Here is a 26,235-nt window from a genome sequence, read left to right as displayed (position 1 = left end):
TCACAACAGTCTTTTGACTGTTGAAACAAACTGCATGGAAGAATAAATTCAATTATAAGCTAGGCACTGAGTGCATGCGAATTTCAAGTAGCGAGAAATGTTTACAAATGTCTTACGCATCATTCGAAAGCAAAAATGAATTACAAAAATTCAGGCATCTTTACCCCTTTAACGAGGTTTCCTGCATGATGGGCTAATAATCGGGGAAGACAGATGAAGAGTGGACGAGAGTACAGTTTATAACCCCGTACCTTGTGCGTGTTCTTGAGCTTGGGTGGTGGCATGTCTCGAATCCGCCGCATGGCCTGCAGTGGTGGCTCGTTGAAGAAAGGCGGCTCGCCGTCCACCATCTCGATGCACATGATGCCCAGCGACCAGATGTCCACCTCTGGGCCGTAAGGGAGCCGCGAGATCACCTCCGGGGCCATCCAGTATGGCGTGCCCACCAGTGACTTGCGCTTGGGGAGCTCCACCGACACTTGCGCACAGAAGCCAAAGTCTGACAGTTTCACCTGCAAGCACATGCCACAAACATGTGAGCACAGTGAGAGTGCACGAAACGCGTTACATTCTTCTCACTCCTTGCATTCCCCTTTGAACCTTGCGTCAAAACAAACCCATGCAGAATGAGCTAGTCCGGGAAGAGCAGTTTAAGACGAGTGGAGCCTCCTTGCTGAAGTTTGTGAGGGGGCTTCACTGCATGTCACACTGTGAAGGATGCCAGGGAGGCCTGATTTTGGAGCAGTTCTGGTTTGATGCTCCTGACAGTGTGCCCGTTAATAAGGCATTGATGGAAATGTGAAAAACAGTCACCATCGTGCTGTTCTCATCTCAAAAGCAGGCAACCATTGCCCAGTCTACGACCCAATAAATTTACTGTGACATAAGCCAGTCAGTTTCTTCTCGGTCATTTGATAATTTGAAGTTTCGGATAAGTCAAATATTTTTTATGGTCCCTTGAAATTTGAATTACCGAGCTTTTATTATACACAAACTGAACGCAGTGTCACCCGGCCCTCGATGAAGAAATTAATCTGTTTTACATCTGCAGTCACCAAAACACTACTCCCTAAAATGTGCTCCTGCATGGCTCTAATGGCTAACACAAAGAATTTCTCTGTCGTAAGCAGTTTTTCAGCCCGACCTTTGGAACAGAATATGAGTGCCCAAACAGAAAAGGGACACATCATGCCAGCTATACTAGCAAGTTATCAGACATCGATGACACACCCTGCCATCGCTGGCAAGCAGTATGGAGTCCGACTTGATGTCCCTGTGGATGACGCCTTGGGAGTGGAGGAATGCCAAGGCTTTCAGGCACTGCTTACACACTGTGGCTATCTGCTCTTCATCCATTCTGCAAATGGAAACAAAAAGAATGTTTCAGCGCACAGACAACACTTTAGCCACAATTTCCTGAACTTATAGCCAATTCATTGTTTTGAACGCTCTTTATTTACTCACACCAACATACAGTCACGCCCACTTATAACGGCCACACTTGCATATGGAAACAACCTCGTGGCATTGAAAAGGAAAAGCGATGCACATTTTCAGTGATACCTGTCTTCCCCTTCAAACACACGACCCTGAGAATATTTACATGGTGGGCCATAAGACGAGAGAACGGAACCGCAGGAAGAGAGACAATCTCCTCCTGCACTGCAGCGCATTAACGCCAAGCCTGATTAATGTTACACGCTGAAAAAGCCCGAGCACCTACATCCGCTGCACCTGCATACAGCGTCAGCATGATCTTCCGCAAAAGGCTGTAGCCCAGTTAGTTCTCAGCAAAGACAGCATCCTGATGAAATTTAAGTGCCACACGTGTAGAAATAATCACATTTGCAGGTACAGATTTCACGTTGGCTGACATGTGTGCCATAATTAAATGCAGCCCTTGACTATGCCTAAATGCACGGCGCAGATTTCCTCGCTGATTGCGATATGTGCAATGCTCATGTTGTTTGCTAACCGAAGTAGAAAAGCGGAACATAGCAAAAATGTGCTAACCAGCGTCTAAACTTAACGAGGCCGATGGCAACTCATGGATACCACCCAGGCTGCGCACCACAAGGTCCGCCTTGTGATTGTAATCTAGAATATGACCAGTCCACTTACTGCAAACATCCAGATACAACGAACAAACAGCTCGCGACGGTCATGCTCATCATGAGTGGGCTCAAGTGTGCTCTACCCACCTGGCATGTGTGACAATGTCGGTGAGTGCTCCCCCTTCGAGAAACTCCATGACAACCCAGAGCTCGTCGCCCACCAGGAAGCTGTCATGCATCTCCACTATGTTCGGATGATGGTAGTCACGCATGATCACCACCTGTCCAGACAACAAGGCAAAAAGAAAAAAACATGACAGAGGCCCTTGTAGTGATGCCTGTGCAAACAATACTGTGACTGACTCGCAGACTGCACCACCAAACTATATAAGCTCGCCATAAGCAGGGAGCCATACCGGTGCACAAAGATTCCCCAAGGTAATGCAAACCCCGTTCTACACTATTACAGACTCAGTTTGGCAGCTAAAAGGCTTTGTATTATTTCCGGAGATAGAGTGAACTCAACAAAACATTTAAAAACTCTGGACACATCAGCTGTAGTCACTTTTGCAACATTTCATTATTTCCTTGTTGAAGGACATGTCAGCAAAGCAGGCACTAACAGGCTTCGCTTGCCTAAGCACACGCAAAAACGCTAGGAGAACAGCACAGCGACTTTGCGAAACTTTAGCAAAAAAAAAGATAAGAAAAAATTAACACAGTAAATGATACAGCACCACGCAGCAACACTTATGCCACCACCTGTGACACATGTAGCAACAGAGAGTACACATGCTCAAGATTCTCAGTGCTGTGGCTTTTTACAGTAGCACTGAAAATTTTGCCACTTTTCTTATCTCGAAGCTCCATCTATCTCGAAATTTTCTCTTTTTATATGCCTTCAATTAAATGAGGAATACTGCATCCATGTGCCATGATTAAACTTGTGCAAGTATCTCTTGCATATGCCTTCCAAAGAATGCTGTAATGTGTGTGTTGCCCACTGCAAAGCTCACTACAGTTGAACCTCGTTATAACGAAGTTGAAGGGGCCCTGCGATTACTTCGTTATAGCTGTAACTTCGTTATAGCCAGTGTTGACCGAGCTTTCAAGGGAAATCGTCACTGCTTCGTTATATCCATTATTTCGTTACAAGCAGTTTCGTTATAACGAGATTCGACTGTACAATATCATCCACTACAAAGTAAGACAACATGCTCGAACACTTTGTAGCTTTACACACTGGTCTTTCTTTCTGGCATTTATCCTTATGGCACCTACACAGTCACCACAGGGCATGTAGTTTACTTCATTGAACTACTGCTCTAACCAAGTGTCTTGCTTCAACCACACTGACACTTCGTGACAGCACGACACCCTAACAACCAACCAAGCCGCCAACCAGCCAACCAGCCAGAGGCACAAGTGATGGCAGAACAGCACAAAGTTTAGAAAGAAGGAAGAATAGGTATCAGCATCACTCACCTCATTGAAAAGGAGTTCACGGCGCTGCTGTTTCCGAAGGTCCATTTTCTTGACGGCAACCTGCCTGCCACTGGGCTTCTCAGTGGCTATGCACACAATACCCGTCGAACCTTCGCCAATCTTCACGAAGTTGTCTAGGTTGTCTCGCGGGTCACCTGAGCTCACCACCATCTGGAGTGCTGCTCGGAACTGCATGTTTGTCATGCAAAGCTGCATTAGACGGCGCTCCATGCAGCTTCGCAAGCATCTACAACCATGTGCTCAAGTAAAAGAAGCACCTACAGGACATCTTTTTCAGCACGAGCTGCAACATTGAAAGTTGGGATCTCAACAACGTGATTGCACGCAGCTGCAAAAATACACTGGATTTAAACATGGACTCAAACAATGTAGAACGTGGTGACCCATGCATACCATATAAGGGCAATGGAACCAGTTCCAACAGTAGTTTTGCCGGGAAAATCGCAAGAACATAAGACCCTCATTATAGACATCATAGCAGGAGGCTAAACGCTACTGCAATTTCTTCTGTAAAAATGTGCTTAAAAAGGCCCCCAGTTTCTGTTACATGACTCATATTCGATCCGAGATTCGAATATTCAGCAGCAATCAAATACTCTGCCAACTTTTACAAAATACGAACGCGGCAAAATCACAATATTAGGGCAAATTATCCGAAGATCGAGTTGAAGACAAATGCATCTTCTTCACTTTCTTCTCAGTGGTTCATCACGTGAACCGGACACATTCGGACGTTGATAGGCTTGGAGCTCATGCAAAAATTCTGCCCTCATGAAAAAATTTCGCAAGTAAGCTTTTCCACATATTGCATGTGATGAGAATTACTGGTTGCAAACAACTACAGTGTGAAAGTGCATGGTTTTTTGTTTGATCCTTCCGTAATGAGTTGCATACTTAGCACCAACACCTAACGGCATTGCATGGAAGCCATCTCGTGTGGGTGCGCTTTTTTGCAACTTCATACACATTTTATTCTTTCCTTGGCAGTGCAATGCGGACGTCCCATGAGTACCGTTGCACAAGGTTGCCGTGGTTCGCGGTCACTGCGAAAGTTCGTCTTAACCGGATTTCTTTACTTCAGTCCTAAAAGAAACCAAGCAAATGGGTTTGCATTGTTCGCCTTACCCGAGAACCTGTCCGGGAGTTCGTTTTAACGAAAAACTACCGCATCTGACAAAATTTACATGAGAAGCCACTGGACTGCAGCAATCCTACGTATCATCCGGGATTTCGGATTAACCGAGATCGAATTATCAGGGGGTTTTACAGCATTTCTCACACTCTCAAGACCAGAGGAAACTGAAGAAAGTAGTGGCTACTGAATACAACAACTACTGGATTCTTTGCTCAAAACCTGTAACAAACCACAATGCCGGTTTGCTAAGGGCAAGCCAGTGATTGCGCCAGACTGACCTGCTCATGGGAGAGCCTCTGGTGCTCGGGAGGGTGGCTCGCTTGGGGCTTGCTGGTCGCAGGTGACGCATGGTCCATGGCTGACGGGCCTTTGCTCACCCCGTCCTGAAGAATCGGAGGAAAGAGAATTGTACACAAATCAAGTTTACAGGTGCTACTTAGACTTTACTGTTAGGTTTGACATCGTGCAACCAATCGGGCATTGAGAGCAAGATGCACGATAACGAAATGCAAGGAAGCACACTAACTCAAAATTCTCCGACAGCACTTACCACATTTACCCACACATAAGTCAATCCAGACTTAGGCTGACGGTCCCACTTTTGCAGCACAAAGAGGAAGAGAGAGAAGCACCCTAATTACGAGGCGACCCGACACTGACATGAAACGCAAAGGCAAAACATCATACTTTACAGAAAAATGAAAACAAAAGATGGTCAACTCATGGATTCAGATTCAGGGCAAGTTGGTGAGGTTGCTTTGTGGCTGCTAGAGTGAAACCTCATTAATTCGACCTCCAGATATTCAGAAATCCAAATAATTTGACAGACTACGTTGTCCCGGCCAATGCCCATTTAAGTCTATGGTGTCAGATGCGCGTTATTTCGGACGCGATCCCGACCACAGGCCATTGACAGTATATGAACGGCATAGTGGTGGTGGCAGTGTGACATTTTTATGAGAACATCCGTTCAATTAGGCGTTCAGTACGTCCCAGGCCAAGGCGATGAGGGCACGTTGCAGTCTCAGATCCAGGGAGGCGAGCCACATGGGCCACGGTGGGGGTGGGGGGAAAGGATAGGCGGGGGACTGGAAGGCTGCGTGGCACTGTGTAAGGCAGTGTTCTATGTCTGCATATGTGTGTGGACAGTTTGGGCACTGAGGTGTGGAAGTGTACCGGTATAGGTAAAGTTTGGCTGGTGTATGTAGGAGATTAAACTGTATTCGGCGAAGAATGCGAGCTTCACGGATCGATAAGGATGGGTGTGGTGATGGTAAATCAGCTAAATCCAATTTTTGCTGCGCGTAGTATTCGTTGACAGCGCGTTTGTAAGCCCTGACCGCCTGCTCCATCGGTGGGTTCGTCCATGGGATCCCCGGCACCCGGTGTACAGTTTCGCAGGCAAGCTGGTGAGCCAGCTCATTGCCGGGATGCCCATGTGACCAGGGATCCACCGAAGGGTCACTGGTCGTGGGCTTAATACTAAGAGGGCGGCATCTAAGGCCGATCGGGTAGGGAAAGGGAGGGCCCTTTCATGGAAGGCACGCAGAGCTGCCTGCGAGTCTGTATAGACAACGTATTGGCGGGCGGGGGGTAGGGTGGTAAAGTGTGTGATGGCATCGGCGATCCTGTGTATTTCTAGGGCGAGCGTGGAGGGTGGGGAGGTGTATGGACCAGTTGTGTGAGTGCTGGTTGTAGAGAGGGAAAGGTGGAGGAAGAAGGCTGCTGTGGAGCCCGCGGTTTCCGTGAGACAGGCGTCTGTGTAGGCCACCGCCACAGCGTCCAAGGGTGGCTTGTGGTTGTATGCGTATGCTTGGCGGCAGCCTGCGTGTGTGTGTACGGACATGTTGTGTGGAATGGGTGCGAGGCGGAGGTTAGGGGGATAGATCGGAGACTGCGGTGAGCCTGGGAAAGAGATCGGTGCGTAAGGAGTCTGGGATAGTATCCACCGACCAGCTGGTGAGCTCGAATGGCGGATGATTTGTCTCTCCCGGTGCAGGTTAAGGAGGGCTTGAAGAGGGTGAGAGATCATGCTAATATCTCGTGTCATGCCAAAAATTATGTCAGAGAGGTGCCAGTGTTCCTCTTAAGTCAGGCGACGACAGTCGTGGGCCCTGGAGCTTCAAAATTGTGCAGTCGCATAGTTTCAGTTTCCCTTTTCCGAGTTCTGCTCCAGATCACTGATGGCAGCCCTACAGTGTGTTAGCCAGCCGGCCGAGTACAATTCTGCGCAGTTTCAGATGCTAATCATGATTAATGAGTCGCTGGTCTTCGCATTACCTCACCAGAAGGCATCTCACCACTTCGGCGCCGACAAGTTTTCTCCCAGTTCCGCCTGTGCGACTTTTCTGTTCTTTTATTGGGGTGAAACTGTGCGCTCGTCACACGCTAATCGCAGTTTGTGTGCGATGCCTCTTCACATGTGATGAAACCGTTGCTTGTGAGGAGGCTCCACTGGTACCATGTCGCACTATGAAAAAGGCCACAGAGGCCTTTGACACTCTGCAGCAGTCCTGCCATAACAACCCCGAGAGCGTACACGCAGTACGCATCTGACATTCAGAAAAATCGCCGTTGCTGGGATGCGTTTTGGACATTCGGAAAATTCGGCCATTTTCCTGGTCCTTCTGAATATGAATTAATGAGGTTTTACTATATAGTGTTGTGCAGACTCCTACAGCAAAGAGAAAGGGGCACTCTTTGATGTACTATCAGCAAGGAATGAAACGCGAACAAGACAGCTGAGCCACGAAACGCAAAATAAGAATATTTTAGCCCGAGAAAGCTCAACACTTGTTCAGGTTCTTTTGACTTCAAAGGCGTGAAGACTCTTTTTCAGAAGTGTTAATCAACCTCGGTAGCGTTTCCACTCCAGGCGCTAATATTACGGTGTGTTTGAGATGTCCCCTCAGTTTTCTTGTTCCGTTTCATTCATTGTTGATAGTACACTGGAGCGGTCTGCCTGGCCAAATGCCCACGACCATGACATGACTGAGGCAGTACACTCAGATGGCACTGACCCTTCCACCATCCACCATGGTCGGTCCAGCAGGCGGTGGCTGTTGGGGTGGGCCCTGGTGGTAGTGGTGGTGATGGTCGTTTGGCACCTTGGGCTTTGGCGGTGTGGCTGGCAGCTCCTTGGCGACAGCTGTTGGTGGGCCGGGCGAGTGACTGTGGCCCGGATGGCCTTTGGCAGCCGGCCCGTACTGGTGGGGGGGTCCATTCTGGGGCGGAGGCCTGTACCCGTCTGGTGGCAAATGACCCGCCTGTGAGCTGTAGTTCCCGTGCTGCGGGGAGAGCCTCTGTTGCTGCTGTTGCTGCTGCTGGGAAGGAGGCAGCTGGGATGCCGGGTGCTGGAACGGGGGGTTGGAATAGCCGCCAGGATGCTGCAGAATGCAAGCAAAGCCATTTTGGTAAACTTGCACTTCAGAGCACACGGTCAGAGAAACAATACATGGAAACGTTTCAAACATTTGTGATACCTCCTTTTTGGCATCATGTTTTTATTGCAAAAGCAATACTAGTTGCACTTTCAGCCCGTCGCGTAGCGAGGCCGGTAGCTACCATATTAGCATATTGGATTGGATTGCATTGGATTGGATTGTATAACCGATGCATCGCCACAAGTCTAACCACAAGCACCACCACCAGCTACACTACCAGCTGAACCATGGCGTAGCTACGGATATTGCTTTCGCAATTACCGGGCTTAACCAAGCTAAGCCACAGCCATTTTTTTGCATGGTGTTCACCTCAACGGCTGACAACTCACCTCATTGACAGCATACTGCGGTGGCATTCCAGACGGGGACATCCGGTGTCCGCCGTTGAGTGTGGGAACCTTCCCATTGGGAATGTGCTGCTGCTGTGCTGGGGGAGGCTGGTGGTGGGGGGGCACAGCACCGTGTGTACTGTGCATGGGAGAGGGACCTCGAGGGTGGTGCGGCTGCTGCTGCTGTGGTCCATGCTGGGGATGCTGTGCGGTGCCAGGGTGCAGCGGTGAAGGTGCTTGGTGCTGCTGGACAGCACCAGGGTGATGGATGGACGGAGGCGGGTGACTTCCAGCTGCAGGCGGCGGCATGCCCGCAATGTGCTGCTGCGGCTGCTGCGACCCGGGCGGAGGTGGTCGGGAGTGAGGAGGGGGGGGCCCAGCGGCGGCGGCGGCAGCAGCAGCGCCGTATCCCGAGGACTCCCAGTCGCTGGCATCGTAGCGTTCCTGCCCCGAACCCCAGCTCTCCCGATGAGGCGATGACTGCCGCAGCTGATGATGCTGCTGATGTGGCGGCTGCTGCTGCCCGGCATGAGTTGGAGGAGGGTGGAGATGTGGGGGAACATGGTGTGGGGGCTGTGCGTGGTGCGGATGTGGCGGCAGGTTGTGTGGGGTGGGCAGGTGGTCCCGGCTGCCATAGTGGCCGGGATGTGGCTGCTGCCCGTTGTGCGGGGGTAGCTCCTGCAAAGAGTTACGGACACTGCTATCGGCCAGGCTCAACTAGGGGTCAACGAACCTGGTGCTCTTTACAAATTCATAAGTTGGGCATTAAGATTATGACTTCAACCTGTATACTCGCACACAATAAGTGGTTTCCAGGAAACCACTACAATGTAGACAAGTAACAGCCACCAATGTATTATTAAAGAGTACACACAGATGACTTCTAAATACTTGTACTCATCTCACAGTTGAGCTTCGTTTATACTCTTAGGGCAAACACTTTTAACTCAGCAGAAAACATTAGCAATAATCAGCGTGTTACTCAATCATATGTATGTGAAGAGACCAGATCATTACAGCTAGACTCGGAGCTTACACACATCCATGTTAGTGACAGCAACATACAACCTGTTGCTGCAACGTACGTCCTAATCACAGTAGTGCACAGACAGTCACACAAGTGTTCATGCAGCTTGACCTTAACAATATGCCACAGCTGCTAACAAACTCCCAGCAACTTCCATGAAGAATAAATGTGCAGTCGTGAGCAATATGAGCAAGTACAAACTTTTTGCACTAAACTGCGAATTTTGTGATGAATTTGAGAATGACTGTTGGCACATTATACACCAGGAGGAAAACTAGCTTCAAAACAGAAAAAACTGTGCTTGTCACAAACAGTCATGGAGTAATAAATAAATCAATTCTCAAACTTCATTCCCACTCATGTTGCTCAAGCCTGTACATGCACCATCGGCACACTAGATCACAATGAAAAAAAAAAGAAACGAATGCAAACAGCACTGTAAAATGCACTGGATATCGTGCACCAACAAATCCAATAATTTCAATGAAACAATCCCGTGTTGCTGCTGTAGAGCAATGGCACCCAAAGAAAACTGGTGCTATACTAAACCACACATCATTGGCTCTTTTCCAGGCTTTTCTTAACATGCAGTACTAATGTCTAGTTAAAAATGTATGACCACGTACCTGTTCGGGATAGTAGCTGCCATTTTGTGATGAATTTCCATGAGATGGCTGCGGAGTAATTGTGCCATGCTGCGGGCGCCCCTGTAAGCATTCACACCCCTTTCAGCCCTCACCACTCCTTCACTATGCTTTCAAGAATGGAAAAACAGTAACCAAACTTGACTGTACAATGCAAATTTAAGTAAATCGTTGCTTTGGTTTAAATAAATTAAATTGGTATAGTACATGTGACCTTAAAGTAGACCAAAAAAAGCGGGGAAAAACTTATCTAGGAAAACACCTCAATCAAAACCATTTAAGATTTTTAAGAAATCGCTAGGGGTGTGCGAATATTCGAAATTTTCGAATATAATTCGAATAGTATATTTTTAGTATTCGTATTCGATTTGAAATCTAAGTATTCGTGTTGTTTCGAATATTCGATCCGATGCGAATATTCGTACCCAGACGAATATTCTATTGCGAGCACCGGCGTTCATTTCGGTCCGCAAGTCCTATCAAAAGAGACATAACAATATAGCGGTGCTCAGAGCAATGCGTAACGTTGGGCCATGCAGTAGCTGACTACGCTGGTGAGCTTCTTTGTGGCTATGCCTGCGAAGCTGGTATAGTCAGAGCTCTGCACGAAATACCTCGCAATACGTGCCAGTTCAGTGCCAAGTGAGAGGGCATTTTTGTGGCTGGAGAAGTCGCTTCAGCTAGAAGGGAACTAGCTACTTCTGCCTGACCGTGTGGAGCAGCCGGTTTTCCTTCACGACAACCTTTTATGTTCATCCCAGCAACGCGCTTTTGTACTTATGCTGTGTACTAGCCATCTTCTCTGATATTTCCACTCTTCTATGAGTAATGTTCGAGACTTTGATACTTTTTGTGCAGCCACACACATCTTTTGTGTTCATTTAATCACTGATAGTTGAACTGTGATGTTCTTGGGTGCTCAAATAATGTTTTGTAGTGGTTAAATGCATCTGTCCTTGATTATTCGATATTCTATTCGATATTCGGAACCAAGTATTCGTATTCGATTCGTATTAGAAAAATTTGATATTCGCACACCCCTAGAAATCGCTCAAAAATGAGATACAAAGGCATTCATCGACACTTCCCTAGACTAAAAAGGCTGCTCAGCACTTGTTGGTGCATGGTCTGATGAGCTTTTGTGCTTAGTGCAAAAGAAACATTGCAATGTATCCAGCGATAATAACAGCGATAGTAGCCGGGATCCCTTCATTGCTACCATTGCTGGTTTTTGAATGCTTTGCCCTGTTGCACTTACGCATTGTGGAGAAGCCGCACTGGCAAATGACTGACGCTGGGCTTTTGCTCAAGTCGCATGACCCCAGGCCTGGCCCGCTTATACGGTAGCACGCCATCTGTCAGTTATTTAAGATCTGGTTTGGTTTTGTGGGGTTGCGCGTCCCAAAGTGACCGCCAAAAATAGAGTTGAAAGTCTGAGCTAGTTGTCTCGCTTTGTGTCCTTTGCGTTTACATACCATGCGTTTACATTTGTATTGAAGTTAGTACACTCCTACCTTAATAAGGACAACCAACCAACCTCCTTCAAAGCAATGCTGAGATTCTACTATAACGCTTGTTTGTAGCCGCAAATTAGGGCAGAACTGAGACTATGTCTAGGCCCAGTTCCCCTAGTCTCAAGGTTCAAAAATTTTTTGTCCCACTGAAACAAGTACAGGATTCCACACAACACTGATCTATATGCTATGCAAAGGCATCCACACAGCAGGCTGTGAATACTGTGTGAATGCTGTGAAATACAGAGGCTTAATTGCAAAAATAATTGGACAAGCAAATCAAATGCAAACGAGAGTGCCAATTCTCCTTGTTCCACAGAGCTTTGAAACCGAAGGGCCACTGAAGGCAAAATCTTAGTACGAGTTGATAAGTGCAGTCCTTGTGATAGCACAAGGCATTTCACGTGAAGGCGTGTTCACAGCAGCACTCACCCTCCCAAAAAGCCAATGCCATTTGTGAAGAATAAACGAGCCTGCAATCTGCAACCTGCTTCTTACAGATAGTCCGTAACACTAGATACTAAGTGGCATTCATCACAGTAGAGGTTATGTGCAAGTTTGTGCATAGATCTGAAAAGGCGATCTGAAAGCTCGCTTAACCCCCAAAGACAAACCGTACACTACATCTGAAAAGGCGATCTGAAAGCTTGCTTAACCCCCAAAGACAAACCGTACACTATGTGAGCTAATGATGATTGGTGCATACCATGCTCCCCCACTAATTATGGTCGCCAAATGCTTCGAGTTCTGGTCCCCCAAATGCTTAATAGTATATATGACTCCTGTGGTGCTTAAATGACCGTCTTAACGAATCTGAATGGATGAATTTGCTGTTTTTTTTTGTTGTTGTTGTTCTGTCCATTAATAAGCCTGTATAGTGGTCCTGTGCAATTATTAGCCTTTGGTGCACGCAGATACCACATGATTTTTTTTACTGTTTATTTGTAACTCACCCCCCACTGATGTAACCACCTCTGCCCTGTACAGGGGGGTACATTCCCCGTCAAGCCTCTTTTTGGCTTTTTGTATGTGCCCACCCAACATCATGATGTTAAAATAAAGCTTGATTTGAAGCTGCGGAGGAAGTCAACAGAGGCACAAGCCCACCTGTGTTTGCTGCAAGTGATGCGGATGGCCCTGCATGTGGGCGGGTGAGGGACTTTCAGGAAGGAGCTCCTGTGTGTCGCCACCCGACCTGTCCTGCTGGGGGTGGCTCTGCTGCGGATGCATGTAGCCGGGGGTGTACGCGTTCGGATGACCCTGGAGGTGGTCGGGTGGAATGCGCCCTCCCCCCATCGGATGCTGGGCCTGCAATGTGCCCAACGATGACACACTCACAGCGACTGGCAGCCTGCTACCTGCAGCTAGTAATGCTTTTAATTAGGCACCACTAGATGCTTACTATATAACCGATAGGAACTGAAAATAGAAGTCTTTTGGGTGTGTCCTTAAAAATACATAAATGAACAATCTCTTGGGGGCACAGAACATGATGTGTAGCAAGGCTGGAGCATAACGCTTTTGGAAATGCGCACGCACAATCGGGGCAAGCAACCTGAAATAGATAACGAGATCTGCCAGCTTTCAAATGCCTTATTTGTGGCCGAACCATTTCACCTTGATATACAGTATGATTTCTTCAAGGCATGGCACAGCGCACAGCAAGAGAAATGAAAGACAAAAACAAGTTTACGGGTAAGCAAGTCAAGGGGTTTCTGTCTGTGGAAATGCTCCATCAGCCCTGCAGTGGTGGCATGTTTCACCATGTCCCTGACAGGTAAAAATAGGCCATGCTTACGCACCGAGAAACCTCCCGAGTTTAGGGGCGGATTTAAGGGTCACTCTTGGAGAGGGCAGTCCACCTCTTATAAAAACCGCCCCTCCTGCAGTCACTTTTCGTGGCAAGAATGAGAGAGCTCATTTTGACAGCAAGCCCCAAGAAGGAGTGTATCATAACTTCAGCGATGCCTACCCTTTAAACCCAAAGTGCTGGACTGTCACACAAGAGCGGAAGTTAAGTGACACCTGACTGCTCACCTGTGGGTGTTGGCCCCTGGGCGGCTGCATCTGGTAGTGCACGTACGGGGGCAACGTGTGGCCCTGAGATCCCGGGACGGTGTCGGGGAATGTGTCGTGCTCGGGCACGGGGGGCGGAAGACGGCTCATGTCCCGGTGGATCATGGGAGGGCTCTCCTTGCGCAGCGAGTTGGAGCGGGTCACCGACACGGGCCCACCCGTCCGCGATGGGCCTCGGGACACTGGGCTTGTGCCGCCGGGAGTGCCACCCCTCACGATGGTCTGGGCAGCGATGAAGCACAACACTTTGGAGCGAAAGCCTTCCATTTAAGAGTTGAGATGAGACATACTCGAAACTTTCGTGCAAACTCGCGAACTTTTCAAACTGAAGTAACTACCCCTGCCAAAAAGGGCTTTAAGCTTTTAGCTTTAAGCGATAACATATTCAGTAATATTCTAAATTGATCAACACCACAAAATAAATAAATAAATTAAAAATCCCCTGTGCCCCTTGGTTTCTGTGGCTGTTGGCTTCTTTCATATTTATAACGAGCCCCTCATTCCCCTTTCCTTGTTTGCTTAATTGCTTAGCGAGGGTCTCTGTTCTGGCAGCCTTGACGCCATAGGAAGCATAAGAGGGTTCTCACGCAGCTTCCACCCTCTCCGTTCGATGACGTTCTACGTCACACCTGCGGTAACTCAGGACGTTCTATGTCCGCCGCTTATGAACGTGGGTGGCGCTGATGAACACTCTCAAGGTTAGGTTACTTGTAAACACAAATACCCCCGAAAGCAGAAGATTTGACAGCCGTCGCCGTAGCTCAGCGGTAGAGCACCGGACGCGTAATTCGGAGGTCGTGGGTTCGGATCCCACGGCGGCATGTGGTTGTTTTTTCTTCTGCTTTTCTAATCAATTAGCTTTAAGCGATAACATATTCAGTAATATTCTAAATTGATCAACACCACAAAATAAATAAATAAATTAAAAATCCCCTGTGCCCCTTGGTTTCAGTGGCTGTTGGCTTCTCTCATATTTATAACGAGCCCCTCATTCCCCTTTCCTTGCTTGCTTTATTTCCTGCAGGAGGAATTCACTAATAAAGTCATTCAGGTGCTGCTGCCACACAAAAATTTTAACGCAACAGCGTTATGGCTGCTGTTCTGCACAAAATCCGGTGGCAGTGTTGAGAGCGAAAAATCCCTAGAGAGGCAACCTAGGTGAGTCGTCTAGGTCACATGACCTTTTACTTTATTGCTACTGGATTTCATGGCACATAAGCAACTCAGACCATCATGCATCAAACACATGGTATAAATTCTTTCAAAAATTAGGTCCTCTCGGTGACAGTCCTTGTCCTTGTCCGGACAAGGACTCCGACGAGCTCAACAAACCAAATAAAGACCTCAGCCTTCTTCTCAGGCCTGAGAAAATGGATGAGGTGCGTCATGAAATGCATCAAAGCACAGGGTAATAATTTCTAGAGTTTATAGTTTTTGTGATAATTACAGTTTGTTTAAGATCACCACTTCGTTCGGGAAACCTTTTGGAGTCATCATAAAGTGTTCATTGGATTGTAAGCAAACGGACCACCATAGCAGGTGGCAGTTAAAGTAATGATTCATCGTGAGACATTGCTTGGGATGTGAAACCTGGGTCGCTCAAGCCCCACCAATGGGAGAACCGCCCACCGCAGGGCAGTGGCACACCGCTAACGGCACCACGAGTGGTATGAGGACTCCCAGCAATCTATGAATGCAAAGTATAGAGAACGAACAATTCTGCACACATGGGCATTAACCCATTAATGCTATCATGCCATACCCTTAAAGCGGAGCTTAACTGTACCCTCCAGTTTTTCCGATGACTGCTGAAAACAAAGTTGGCGATTGAATTGTTCACATACATTTTGGGACGGAATGCGCAGCTACAGGGGCACAGTGCAGCAGCACATCAAAACAGGAAATTAGACAAAATCAGAAAAGGAAAAAATCAAACCTTAGTTAGGCAATTTATTTAATGAGCACGCATTTTATACACTGGGAAACGACCTCATGCAGTGCCTGAGAAGCACTTAGAAAGCATTTTAAAGTAGTAGAGCCACCAAATTTTCGGATGCATTTGTTTCTTCTTTGGAATGGTGAACCTAGAGGTTATTATCATTGGTTAGTGTCTACATTAGTATACACGAATCATGATGCTGAATTCATCTACACCAGCTAAGTAACTTGTAACTGAATTTTTTTTTTCTCATGTCAGTTCAGTTTTACTAGCCAAACAGTGGCGTGACGTAAAGGACGAGTTGGGGTCATGTGAAGCATATAAAAACTGTGATATAACAGCAGCTGGCTTTTTTTTTTCTTTTTTTTTGCCATTCCAGCACTTAGGCGACCGTACAGCACTTTTGGTATGCCTCATAAGACCTTAACTCATCTTTACGTCCCAGCCACTGTCCGGCTGTTGAAGTTGAAATGACCCGGGAAAAAAATTCAATTATAAATGATTCGGTTGGTGAAGGAAAATTTCACGTCATGATTGAAACCACTGTTGTAACAAAAACAACATTAAATTATTTATCGTGTGTTGATGCAATGCACAAGGCTGTCCATATTTGCTGAAGTTCTGTGCAACGTTCCAACGATAGAAAACAACTGAAATTTGGTGCCCCTGCTACTTTAAGAGAATAGCTTACTATTCATACTTTAAAAAAATTGAATACTGTGCTTACGACCTAAGGAAAAAAATTCAGCACCTCGAGGAAATGTCATTAACACTGACATAGGAGAGCATGAGGAGAAAACATAAGAAAGAGACTCACATGCAGCTTCATGTCAAGTATCTCGGTGGGCGTGATGTTTGAAGGGTCGATGATGGGCTTCGGACGATCTTGGCCCGAGCCAATGAGGCTGGCCCATTGCGGTGGCAGTCCGACAAAGCGGCCCTCTCGTCGGTCAAATCCCGTGTGCACACGGTGTTCGAAGTTGCTCGGCGCCGAGATGATCGGCTTCTTTTTTTTCTTGGCAAACATCCTGGATGCCCGCTACTTTCCAGCCTTTCACGGGCCCAGGTGGTTCCTGCCACTACTGCTGTTGCCACTGCGAAGTAAACAAAACATATACAAATGCTATGCTCCAAGATGCTGAAGAGACTTTAAAGTACTACAAAACAAAATTATTCCTTGCCTCTTCTTCTTTCAAATGATGTGTTAAACATTAGAAATCACAGATCACCTCACGGTATTTCCCCTACAACTACTAAATGATTTACAACTGAATTTTTTTCTGGCTTCGGTGTCCGCAACTGAGTGATGGCTAATGATGCGTAAGGAGTGTTTCGGTCACGTAAGGCATGAAAAAAACTGAAATCTAAGCCCTGACATGAAGTTTTAATTCTGCAATGCTTAAGCTAGCCTGTTTCAAGAGTTGGAATAACAAATTGGAATAACAAAAAACAGAGTATCAGCGGTTATACTGCTGTTTTTTCAAGCCTCACGCGACCTTAATATCCCTTATGTGACACAGCCGTCTTTAGGTTCATGAAACCGAAACAGCATAAGAGAAAAAATTCAATTGTATATAATCGGTAGTAGGCAAGTAAAATGCAGTATTCTAATGTCTTCAGCATCATTACGGAGAAGAAAACAACTAAAATGAGGAGTCTATAGTCTTTTAGTTACAGTTTAAAGCCAAAGCTGGGGCAAATGAACGCATTTGAAGCATTGTGCATGCTCAGCGACCTAGAAAAAGCATCAAGCAAAAAAAAATAAAATAAATTTTTTGCCTACAGTACCATGCCACTGGATTCTGAAGTCAACAGAAACAACCATAAACAAATCTAAGAACCACTTGGCTGCCCATTCAAATTGTGTGAATAAAATCTTGTTGCTTTATTGTATGACTGCCTTTATAACAAGTAAGGACCACTGCACAAGATATAACTTAATGGGTCTAGCAGCAGAACATCTAGGCAGACTTGTATATGGACAGTTCTGCATTTGCAATCCTTTATATTGACTCTGTACAAATAATACTCTGAAATTAGTTGGAAATTCTAAGCAGGAACAAATATAAACGCTTTCGAGAATTTCATAATAAAACTAAACTTTCGCATGCATAAATGAAAATTTTTGCTTCCGAGGAATTCCTACCACCTGTAACTGAAATGTGCTCAAGGATAAGCCATGCATTAAAATATCTGCACAGGTAGATATTTGAATTCATGTAGATTAACTTATGATTTTTCATAAAGGCTCAGTGTATAAAGGTCCAGATTCATGCTTCCAGGGTGCTCCCCAAGGTGCATAAGCTTGTGAATGCACAGAACAAAAAGTCCACGGATTACTTCACTAGGATTACACTCAGGAAATATACATGCTCTACCATGGCATGTCTCAGAGGAAGAAATACTACTATGTGTAGTGGCAATGTTTACACCACCAAATCTGGAACCTAGGCTGAGTATCAGGTGTGAAGACTGACACAGAAGCTGTCATGGTATGGGGAACTTTGTCAGTAATGATAACGATGCACCCTCAACATAGTGCTCAACATAGTGCTCAACACCATTTCCACAAGAAAACATTTTTGACACCTTCACATTCTATCAATCTCTACTATCGGTTTCTATGATCCGCCTCTACAATCGGCCTCTACAATAGGCCTCTACAATAGGCCTCTACAATAGGCCTCTACAATCGGACAATGGTTTCTCATTGACTTAGTGCAGTTTCTACACATGCCAACAGGAAAATAATCTATAAAAAAAGCTGCGGGAATCAGAACAGATTAGGCGACTGCTTGCTATCGGTTTCTACAATCGGTTTCTACGATCGGTTTCTACGATCGGTTTCTACGATCGGTTTCTACGATCGGTTTCTACAGTCGGACAATGGTTTCTCATTGGCTTAGTGCAGTTTCTACATATGCCAACATGAAAACAATCTATAAAAAAAGCTAAGGGAATTGGAATAGATTAGGCGACTGCTATCAGTCACTGGCTGAGATAGTGCGACAAGAAAACGAGGTCGCAGAGGAACACACACACGGGTGTGCTCTCCTTGTTGGCATCCCTCTCATCTGGCATGACGAAAGCACCAGCTGTTACAATAACAACTGCGGGCGACTGCCGCTGCTTGCCACTCCCACAAGCAATAGCGAGCAACGCTTCCGGCCTTCCTTCTTCCTGCTTTTTAGTTCGCGGTACCTCAAACAGCGAAAGGGGCTCGCGCGCGGCGCCACGCCTTTCCCCGTACCGAGGCCAAAGTCCCCGCACACACGACCCTCGGTCAGCGCTATCGGCAGAACCGCTGGCTCAGCCGGGGGCGTCGCTTGGGCGGAGGCCGGAGCCGGAGCTCGCTCGCGTACTGCCGCTACTAATTCCCAGTCGACTCGCAGCTGTGAGGGGCGCCGGCAGAGCGGGGCGTTTGTTTGCACGCCGAGCAAACAAACAACCGCTGGCGGCGGTGCGGGGCCGCGTAGCCTTTATCGCGGGGCTCCCCGGGCTCTCCCGGCGCCGAGTGCAGTCGTTCGCTGCTTCTTTCGCTCGCTTAGCGCGACACGCCGAAGCGCGCGCGCGCGCCGGCAGGAGCCGCATTCCAGAAGGCGTAGTCTCGCAACTACCTCGTCTTTCTTTTGCTTCGGTTGCTCGTTGCATGCCTCTCTCTGCCGGGGCCCCGTCAGCGTCGCGCAGAAAAACGCCCACGCCCAAACGGCGGCGGGCACGCGCGAGCAATTGCTAAGCAAACGGCCTCCCTGCTCAGATATGCACACATGCGTTGCGAAGGGACACACATAGCGAGATGGGCGGCACAAGTGGGGCGGAGGGCGTCGTGATTTACGGAAGCCGCTGACTGGGCGCTGCTCTGCCGCTCTGCTCCGGCATCTTTTTGCCTTTTATGCATGTCAAGAGTTCGTCCTTATCTGCGACGCGCATTCTAGAGAGAGAGCACCTCTTTTTAGCGGGTCGGTGCCATCGCCGCACACCTCGCGGTGGAGGGCGCGGTTTCTTCTACTCGACTGCCATTACGCCGGCGTGGATCATACGTGTGTACTATACGCGCTGGCACCCGCCGCGGCCTTTTCTGCGGCTGCGGGTTCGATAGCCGGGCACGGCGAGCGCTCTTGGGCGGCGACAAAACGAGAGAAAAGCGGCGGTTAGCTCGTTAGCACCGAGCCACATGACAGCGGTAAAAAAAAAAAAAAGTACTAATAACGGCCCAGCGTTCTTGAGACGGCCACGCCCGTGCATCAGGCATCATCACGTTACCACAGAAAAGGATGCGGCACCTCATACAGCTCGTTGTGTTACGAGACAGTCACGTGACTCCCCACCTTCCCCTCTTCCCTTTCCTCCTCCCACCTCTCTGCCCAACACCCCCTGCTCTGCCGGTTGGCGAGCGCCACTTCTCTCCCGGTTGGGGAGCACCAAGGGGAAGAAGGGTTTGGCTAGGGGAATTCGCATGAAATTCGCGCAAGAAAATGGAGAGGAAAATTAAAAAAAAAAAATGTCGCACGCAGTAGAGCAGGCGCGGTGAACGGCAGTGTAGCAAGTTTATACGGTGACCAGATGGCGCATAAACGGCACAGGGCGCGGGCCCGCGGTTCGTTTGGGAACCTTCGAATCCACTGCGAATTCAAAAGCAGGGCACAATTCAGTCTAGCCGCAATGACGGAACGCAGGTTTCGGAGACGAATTATGCTGGGTGTTCGCCAGACCCGCTCTCGCCGCACACCCCCGTCGCCAACTTGGCAAAGTCTGCTGAACCACCGGAGAGACTTGTTTGCAGCCGCAACGGGCGAAGGTACAGGACTGTCGCTACACAATGAATAAGAAATAAAGGCAGGAAGAGAAAGAAAAAGACGCCCACCAACGCGCTTCTTACAGCGCTCGTCTGACTTAATTGTATTCCCGTAACTCCGTAACATCCGTTCCTGCGTACTCCACGAGACACCGACCAGCCTCGTGTTTCAGTCTGCCTGAACACAGCGCACCGCTCTGGCACGGAACGGCGCGTGTCAGTTTTGTGGGTCTTGGCTGTTTTAAGGCCAGGGTGAACTTCCTCCTGAGACTGCCCTTAATTTTTTTTTTTTTTTGGCTCATGCCGCAACGCGTTCCAAGGTCCAGCTCAATCCCGGCAAAGCCAAGGCCTGCTCAACTTTTCTCGCTTCTGCGGAACCTGTCGTTACACCCGTTGGCTTGACGTAAACCGAAGGTGGTTAACGCCAGAGCAACGAAAAAAAAATACCCATGCATGAGGCACGGAAAGAAGCAAACGAAACGAGTGATGCCGCGACGTTCTAGGAGAGAGAGGCATGGGCAAAAGCATGCGCGAACACTTTCAGGGGTCTCATTCAGGGGTTTCCACGACAGGCCGCGAACGATGCTACGTCGCTACGGCTAGCTAATCGTAGAGTAGCGCTGGAAAAGGAATAAATGCTGCAAGGCTTTGAACAGCAAAAACTCTACGAGGCTCAAGCTGACAAAGCCCTCAAGAGCAGATTTGGCTCATTAGGATTCGTACATCGGCAAGACCTGGCCCATTTCCGGCTTGAAATAGGATTTTCCAGCAGGTTTTCTAGGCGTTGCGGGGCACACTTCGTTATCGTAGTTCTTCCAAAGGAATGATGTCCGAATTTATTTGGCGGGAACTTTTTCCAGTAACGACCTGCGCACGCGCCAAGCCTACAGGTTTGCAGGAAAGCTGACTTAAGGGAACACTTTTGCAACCAATAACTCGTTTACAGACCGCGTTTTCACTTCTGCCAACAAGAGGAGTTAGCGTGCGGGAAGATGAGTCAGTCGTCCTCCATTGTGTTCTTTTATGCGTAGCATATTGCAATCACTCAGTTCAGCCCTTGGGCGCGGCCGGGCAGCCACCGAACCACGTGACGTGACGTCACGACAGCACGACGTGACGTCATGAATTAAAAAAAACAACAAAAAAACTAGAGAAAAAAACTGAGCATGGTGGCGGTTGCCACCGCCCCGTTTCAAAGGGGGCGCTCCTATCTATCCATCCATCCATACCTCACGGAGGAAAAGCTGCTGAGAGAATCGAGTGCCGCCAAGCAATACCTCGCGCAAAAAGACCGCGCAATATGCAACGCATTCTTGGCTTAACCAAGCTAAGCCTGGGCATCTTTATTTTTTATTTTTTTTTAGGAAAGGGGATGCCCCTTAGCCTGCGTGAACCTGAAGCACCACTGGCAAGACCTGTAAGGACAGTTGTCGAAAGGGTACAATGGTGCATTCTCTTGCATTACTGTACAGGTCTCCATCTGCTCCTCGCCCTCGCACCTCTTTTCTGAACACAAAAGGGGGGAGAGCGAGTATTTACTAAGGATAAGTTACAGACCAGTGCTGGTGAGGGGCGCGACCATGGCGCCTACAAGTTGCGTTTACATGAACGCGACAGAAGGTTTTGGGAAGGAAAGGAAAGACTCCAGTCCTTCAAAAAGAGGACTGGAGTCTCAGTCGCATTCATGTAAACGCGACTCTAAGGTCAGCGGGAATTTTGGATTCACTGGAAAGAAAATTAGGTGGGCGGATGAGATTAAGAAATTTGCGGGAATCCGGTGGCCGCGGCTGGCGAAGGACGGGGTTAATTGGAGAGACATGGGAGAGGCCTTTGCCCTGCAGTGGGTGTAGTCAGGCTGATGATGATGATGATGAAAGCATTCTGGTCTACTCTATTGTGTCATTTCAACAACTTACTTTTCATGAAGATAAAGGGGCATCTCCCCCCTTCCTTTTCGAACAAGAATGCGAAAATTCGGCCCGTGAACGAGGATTTTCGTTTGCAAAATATGCGTTATACTCAAGAGGGGTGCTCAATATTCTGCACGTGGTCAATTACAACCTAATGCGACTCGGTTTCGGCTCCCAGATATCGCTTCCAAAGCGAGCCGCCTCGTGGATTCGGCTCCAGAGCCGACCGCTTTTCCCGCTCCCTGCAAACCCCGCGCACGCTACGAGCGACCACAGCGGCGGCGACGTCTCCGCAATGGTCTTTCGCAAGACGGCGTGCCGAGAAATGGTCACTCCGCAAGACGACGCAGCACGGACCCCGCTTTTGTTTCACAACGCGCGTGCTCGCATGTTGCGTCGCCGGCCCGCGAGTTGACGACACCAGCGCGGCGCGTGGCACGTGGCAAAAGCCGCATCAATTGACCCCGCTGGGCCGGCACCGGCGGTGGCGTGCTAGTCGGTCGAGCGATTGCGCCACGCCACGAGTGTCCACCATCGCTTTCTTGGAATCGCCCGTGGACGAGCAGGTGTTTCGGTCGCCAACACTTTGCTAAACACGTTATAAAACCTGTGAAAGTGCAGGCCGAAGAATGGACAACATGCAAAACTGCAGTCAAGCTGACTTACAGGAACATGTTTCCAACCAAACACCGTCATTCACGCACCGCGTTTTCACTTCTTGCTCTGCTGACCGAAGGGGTTGGCGCGAGGGGAGAGGAGTCATGATTACAAAACATAAAACTGAGCACGGGACAAGACACAGGAGAGAAGCAAACAGGGCGAGCTGTGCACCTGCCAAGACACTACCAGTCTTGTGAAAAGAAGAAAAAAGAAAAAGAAAAATGCATGCAACATTTAACGCATACAAAACTCTTCTCTTTTCACTCCCTGCCCTCCTCCTTGTGGTAGACTCCCCCGGTGTTGCTCTCCCGTGTGCTTTTCTTTTGCCTTTACTATGTACAGGTGAATAGCAACCTCTGCCCCCGATTCTTGGCCGATCCCCCAGTGTGGGTATGTGCCACCTTTTCAAAAGCTAACAACAACAACAAGGTTATAGGCGGTGCAAGAGACAAAAAGGCACATGAAATCAGTGAAGCCTTGCACATCGTAAGTTGTGGGATGATAAGTGTGTTAGTGAGGCGTGGGTACACCTGTATAAGAAAGAGCTTCACTTTCTTGGTTTGATACGATGATTTCGTTTGGTGTGGAAAAAAAACAAACAGCTCGTCCTGTTTGCTTCTCTCCCGTGGCTTGTCCTCTAATTAAGTTCACAGTAAACAGTGCAAAGGCACAAGGCCAAAGATAGAAAGGGAGAAGGACGGGAAGGAAGACGAACACAGCGCTGATTGACATAGTGTTCGTCTCCCTTCCCGTCCTTCTTCTCCCTTTCTATCTCTGGCCGTATGCCTTTGCGCCGTTTACTATGAACTAACTCTACTGAGGTTAACTGCAAAAGGGACGATTGTGGGACTAGTTAGTTGGTTCACGATACTGGAACGAAGCGGCGCGAAAACACGGGAATGAAAGAAGCAGCTTTTTTACATACTAGCAAATGATATCAGTAGTGTGTTTTTTCTTGTACACATGATTTCCGTATCCAATGCTTTCTCGCACGAAATACACCCAATTGTAAGTCTTTCTGTAGTCCCGTGTTTTCGCGCTGTTTCGTTCCAGTAGTCTACTGAGGCCTTGTTCTCAGCTTTGTTTTGTAAACGTGGCATTCCAGCTAGCCCCTCATCACTCACTCTTGAGATGAGTCAGAAGCCCTACACTGTACTCTTTTTCAAAAGGTGAGGGGGACTGCCCCCTAATCTGCGAGAACCTGAAGCCAAAACGGTCACCGTCAGCTTTGGAGACATGGCTTTCCTCGTTGGCGCTGCCTAATCGAGTGTAAAGGAAAGTTGTGGAAAGGTTACAATGATGTTTGGTTTTGGTTTTATGGGGTTTAACGTCCCAAAGCGACTAAGGCTATGAGAGACGCCGTAGTGGAGGGCTCCGGAAATTTCGACCACCTGGGGTTCTTTAACGTGCACTGACATCGCACAGTACACGGGCCTCAAGAATTTCTCCTCCAAAGAAATTCTAGCCGCCGCGGCCGGGATCGAACCCGCGTTTTTTGGGTCAGCAGCCGAGCACCATAACCACTGAGCCACCGCGGCGGCGAAAGGTTACAATGAGACATTCTCTGTTCGTCTGTATGGACAAGCTCCAGGTTGGTTGACTCCTCCTGCCGTCAGCGGTGAGTTCAAAAAAAGAAAAAAAGAAAAAGCGGGAGCCGGGACGTTTAATCCGATTTAGATTAGGGAAATCGGCCCCATCATCATCATCAGCCTGACTACACCCACTGCAGGGCAAAAAGGCCTCTCCCATGTCTCTCCAGTTAACCCTGTCCTTCGCCAGTTGCGGCCACTGTATCCCCGCAAACTTCTTAATCTCATCCGCCCACCTAACTTTCTGCTACGTTTGCCTAATTCTAAGAATGCTCGGAACCTGTAGACCGAGTTCCCGCGGCAAAAAGACGAGTTCAGATTCCTCTTCAGTGCACCTTTAAGAGGCAGACGACGCGAATCACTACTTCCAGGCCCCATCGGCATCAATTTGCTTCCATGCTCGACTGTGCCAAACGCACTGGAGCTCCGAACCGCGCGGCCAGAGCACTGGCGTGTTCACGGAACAAATGGCACGGAACAACATGTATAAACATAAATAAACACGCACACTTATAAATATGACATAAATATGTGCGTCACCAACCAGTGCACGAAAAGTAATCGACCGTTTATTTATTTTCCACATGCGCGCCGACGAGAAATAGCCCCGCGAAATAATATGCTCGTTCGCGTCCCACCACGGAAGCTCTGACCAGCATCCGCTTGACGTCACAGAGTGCTTCGGAAATACACCCCCTCCCCCACGAACAGTTACATGAAAGGGAAGAGTGAGCCGGCAAACAAAAAATTCGCTGTGGCTTAGCTTGGTTAAGCCCGGTAATTGCGAAAGCAATATCCGTACCTACGCCATGGTACAGCTGGTAGTGGTGCTTGTGGTGATGCATCGGTTATACAATCCAATCCAATGTACGCAATAGCAATAGCGCACGCAATAGCTCTATGGAATGCCCTGCCAAACACCATTGTATCATGCACTAATCGCAAATCATTCTGTGAAATACTAAAGGACCATTTTTCGTGAGAGCAATCTTTTCAATTATATGTTGTGCTTGATACAGACAAGTGTCCTTGCTTTTTTTTCATTCCTTAGCCTTTGTTTACTCATGTGTTCAATTTTTTTTTACTTGTTACATATTGTATAACCTTTTCGACGCCCCTTACCTGCTGTAACTTTTTATTCCTTTTCACTGTTATTTTTTTTCCTTCTTTGTAGTGTTCTTGTCTTGTTAGTACAAATCTTGAGTTTGTTCCCCCCTTATGTAATGCCCTCAGGCCTTTAAGGGAAAAATAAATGAAATGTAATCTAATCTAATCCAATCCAATTTAATACAATCTAATCTAATGTAATCTGATCTAATCCAATCTAATCTAAGGCCGCCGTTCATGTGCACCGCCGTCGCACACGGACGGCGCGAGATGGTCGCCCAGCTCTTCGGCGTGACGTCACACAGAGGTCATGCGAAAGGTCATTTCATGTGCACCGCCGTCGCACGGCAAAGGCTTGAAAGTGCAAGTAGTAAAGCTTTCGCTTTAAAATTTACTTCCGCATGTCTCATGCATGCATTCATTACCGCTATCATGCGTCCACGGGAAGACGACTCAGAAAAAGACCCGCGCTAATCAACGCGAAAAACTTATCGGGCTACGACGAGG

At 48.0% G+C, this 26,235-nt stretch overlaps 1 protein-coding gene across 3 annotated transcripts in view; it reads right to left on the bottom strand.

The window, feature by feature from the left end:
• mbt (serine/threonine-protein kinase PAK mbt) overlaps positions 1-26,235 on the bottom strand; it is a 46,275-nt gene that overhangs the window by 8,581 nt on the left and 11,459 nt on the right. For 2 of the 3 annotated variants that reach the window (XR_016285142.1, XM_089557236.1), the window contains exons 2-12: positions 16,485-16,761; positions 13,690-13,950; positions 12,760-12,960; positions 10,121-10,201; positions 8,468-9,145; positions 7,716-8,081; positions 4,974-5,078; positions 3,540-3,728; positions 2,202-2,335; positions 1,231-1,357; positions 252-512 (exon numbers count right to left, since the gene is read on the bottom strand). Coding sequence is in view for 2 of the 3 variants with exons in the window: in XM_089557236.1 (XP_089413362.1) it covers positions 252-512; positions 1,231-1,357; positions 2,202-2,335; positions 3,540-3,728; positions 4,974-5,078; positions 7,716-8,081; positions 8,468-9,145; positions 10,121-10,201; positions 12,760-12,960; positions 13,690-13,950; positions 16,485-16,694 (2,613 nt within the window). In the remaining variant the exon portion in view is untranslated. The remainder of the gene's footprint in view (positions 1-251; positions 513-1,230; positions 1,358-2,201; positions 2,336-3,539; positions 3,729-4,973; positions 5,079-7,715; positions 8,082-8,467; positions 9,146-10,120; positions 10,202-12,759; positions 12,961-13,689; positions 13,951-16,484; positions 16,762-26,235) is intronic. The other variant, XM_089557237.1, reaches the window with a different exon arrangement.

Source organism: Amblyomma mixtum, chromosome 8 (genome assembly GCF_055824585.1).
Source record: "Amblyomma mixtum isolate Tamu chromosome 8, ASM5582458v1, whole genome shotgun sequence".
NCBI classification, from domain to species: domain Eukaryota; kingdom Metazoa; phylum Arthropoda; class Arachnida; order Ixodida; family Ixodidae; genus Amblyomma; species Amblyomma mixtum.
The sequence above is the reverse complement of the archived record's forward strand: the minus strand, read 5'-3'. Positions and strand labels throughout refer to the sequence as shown.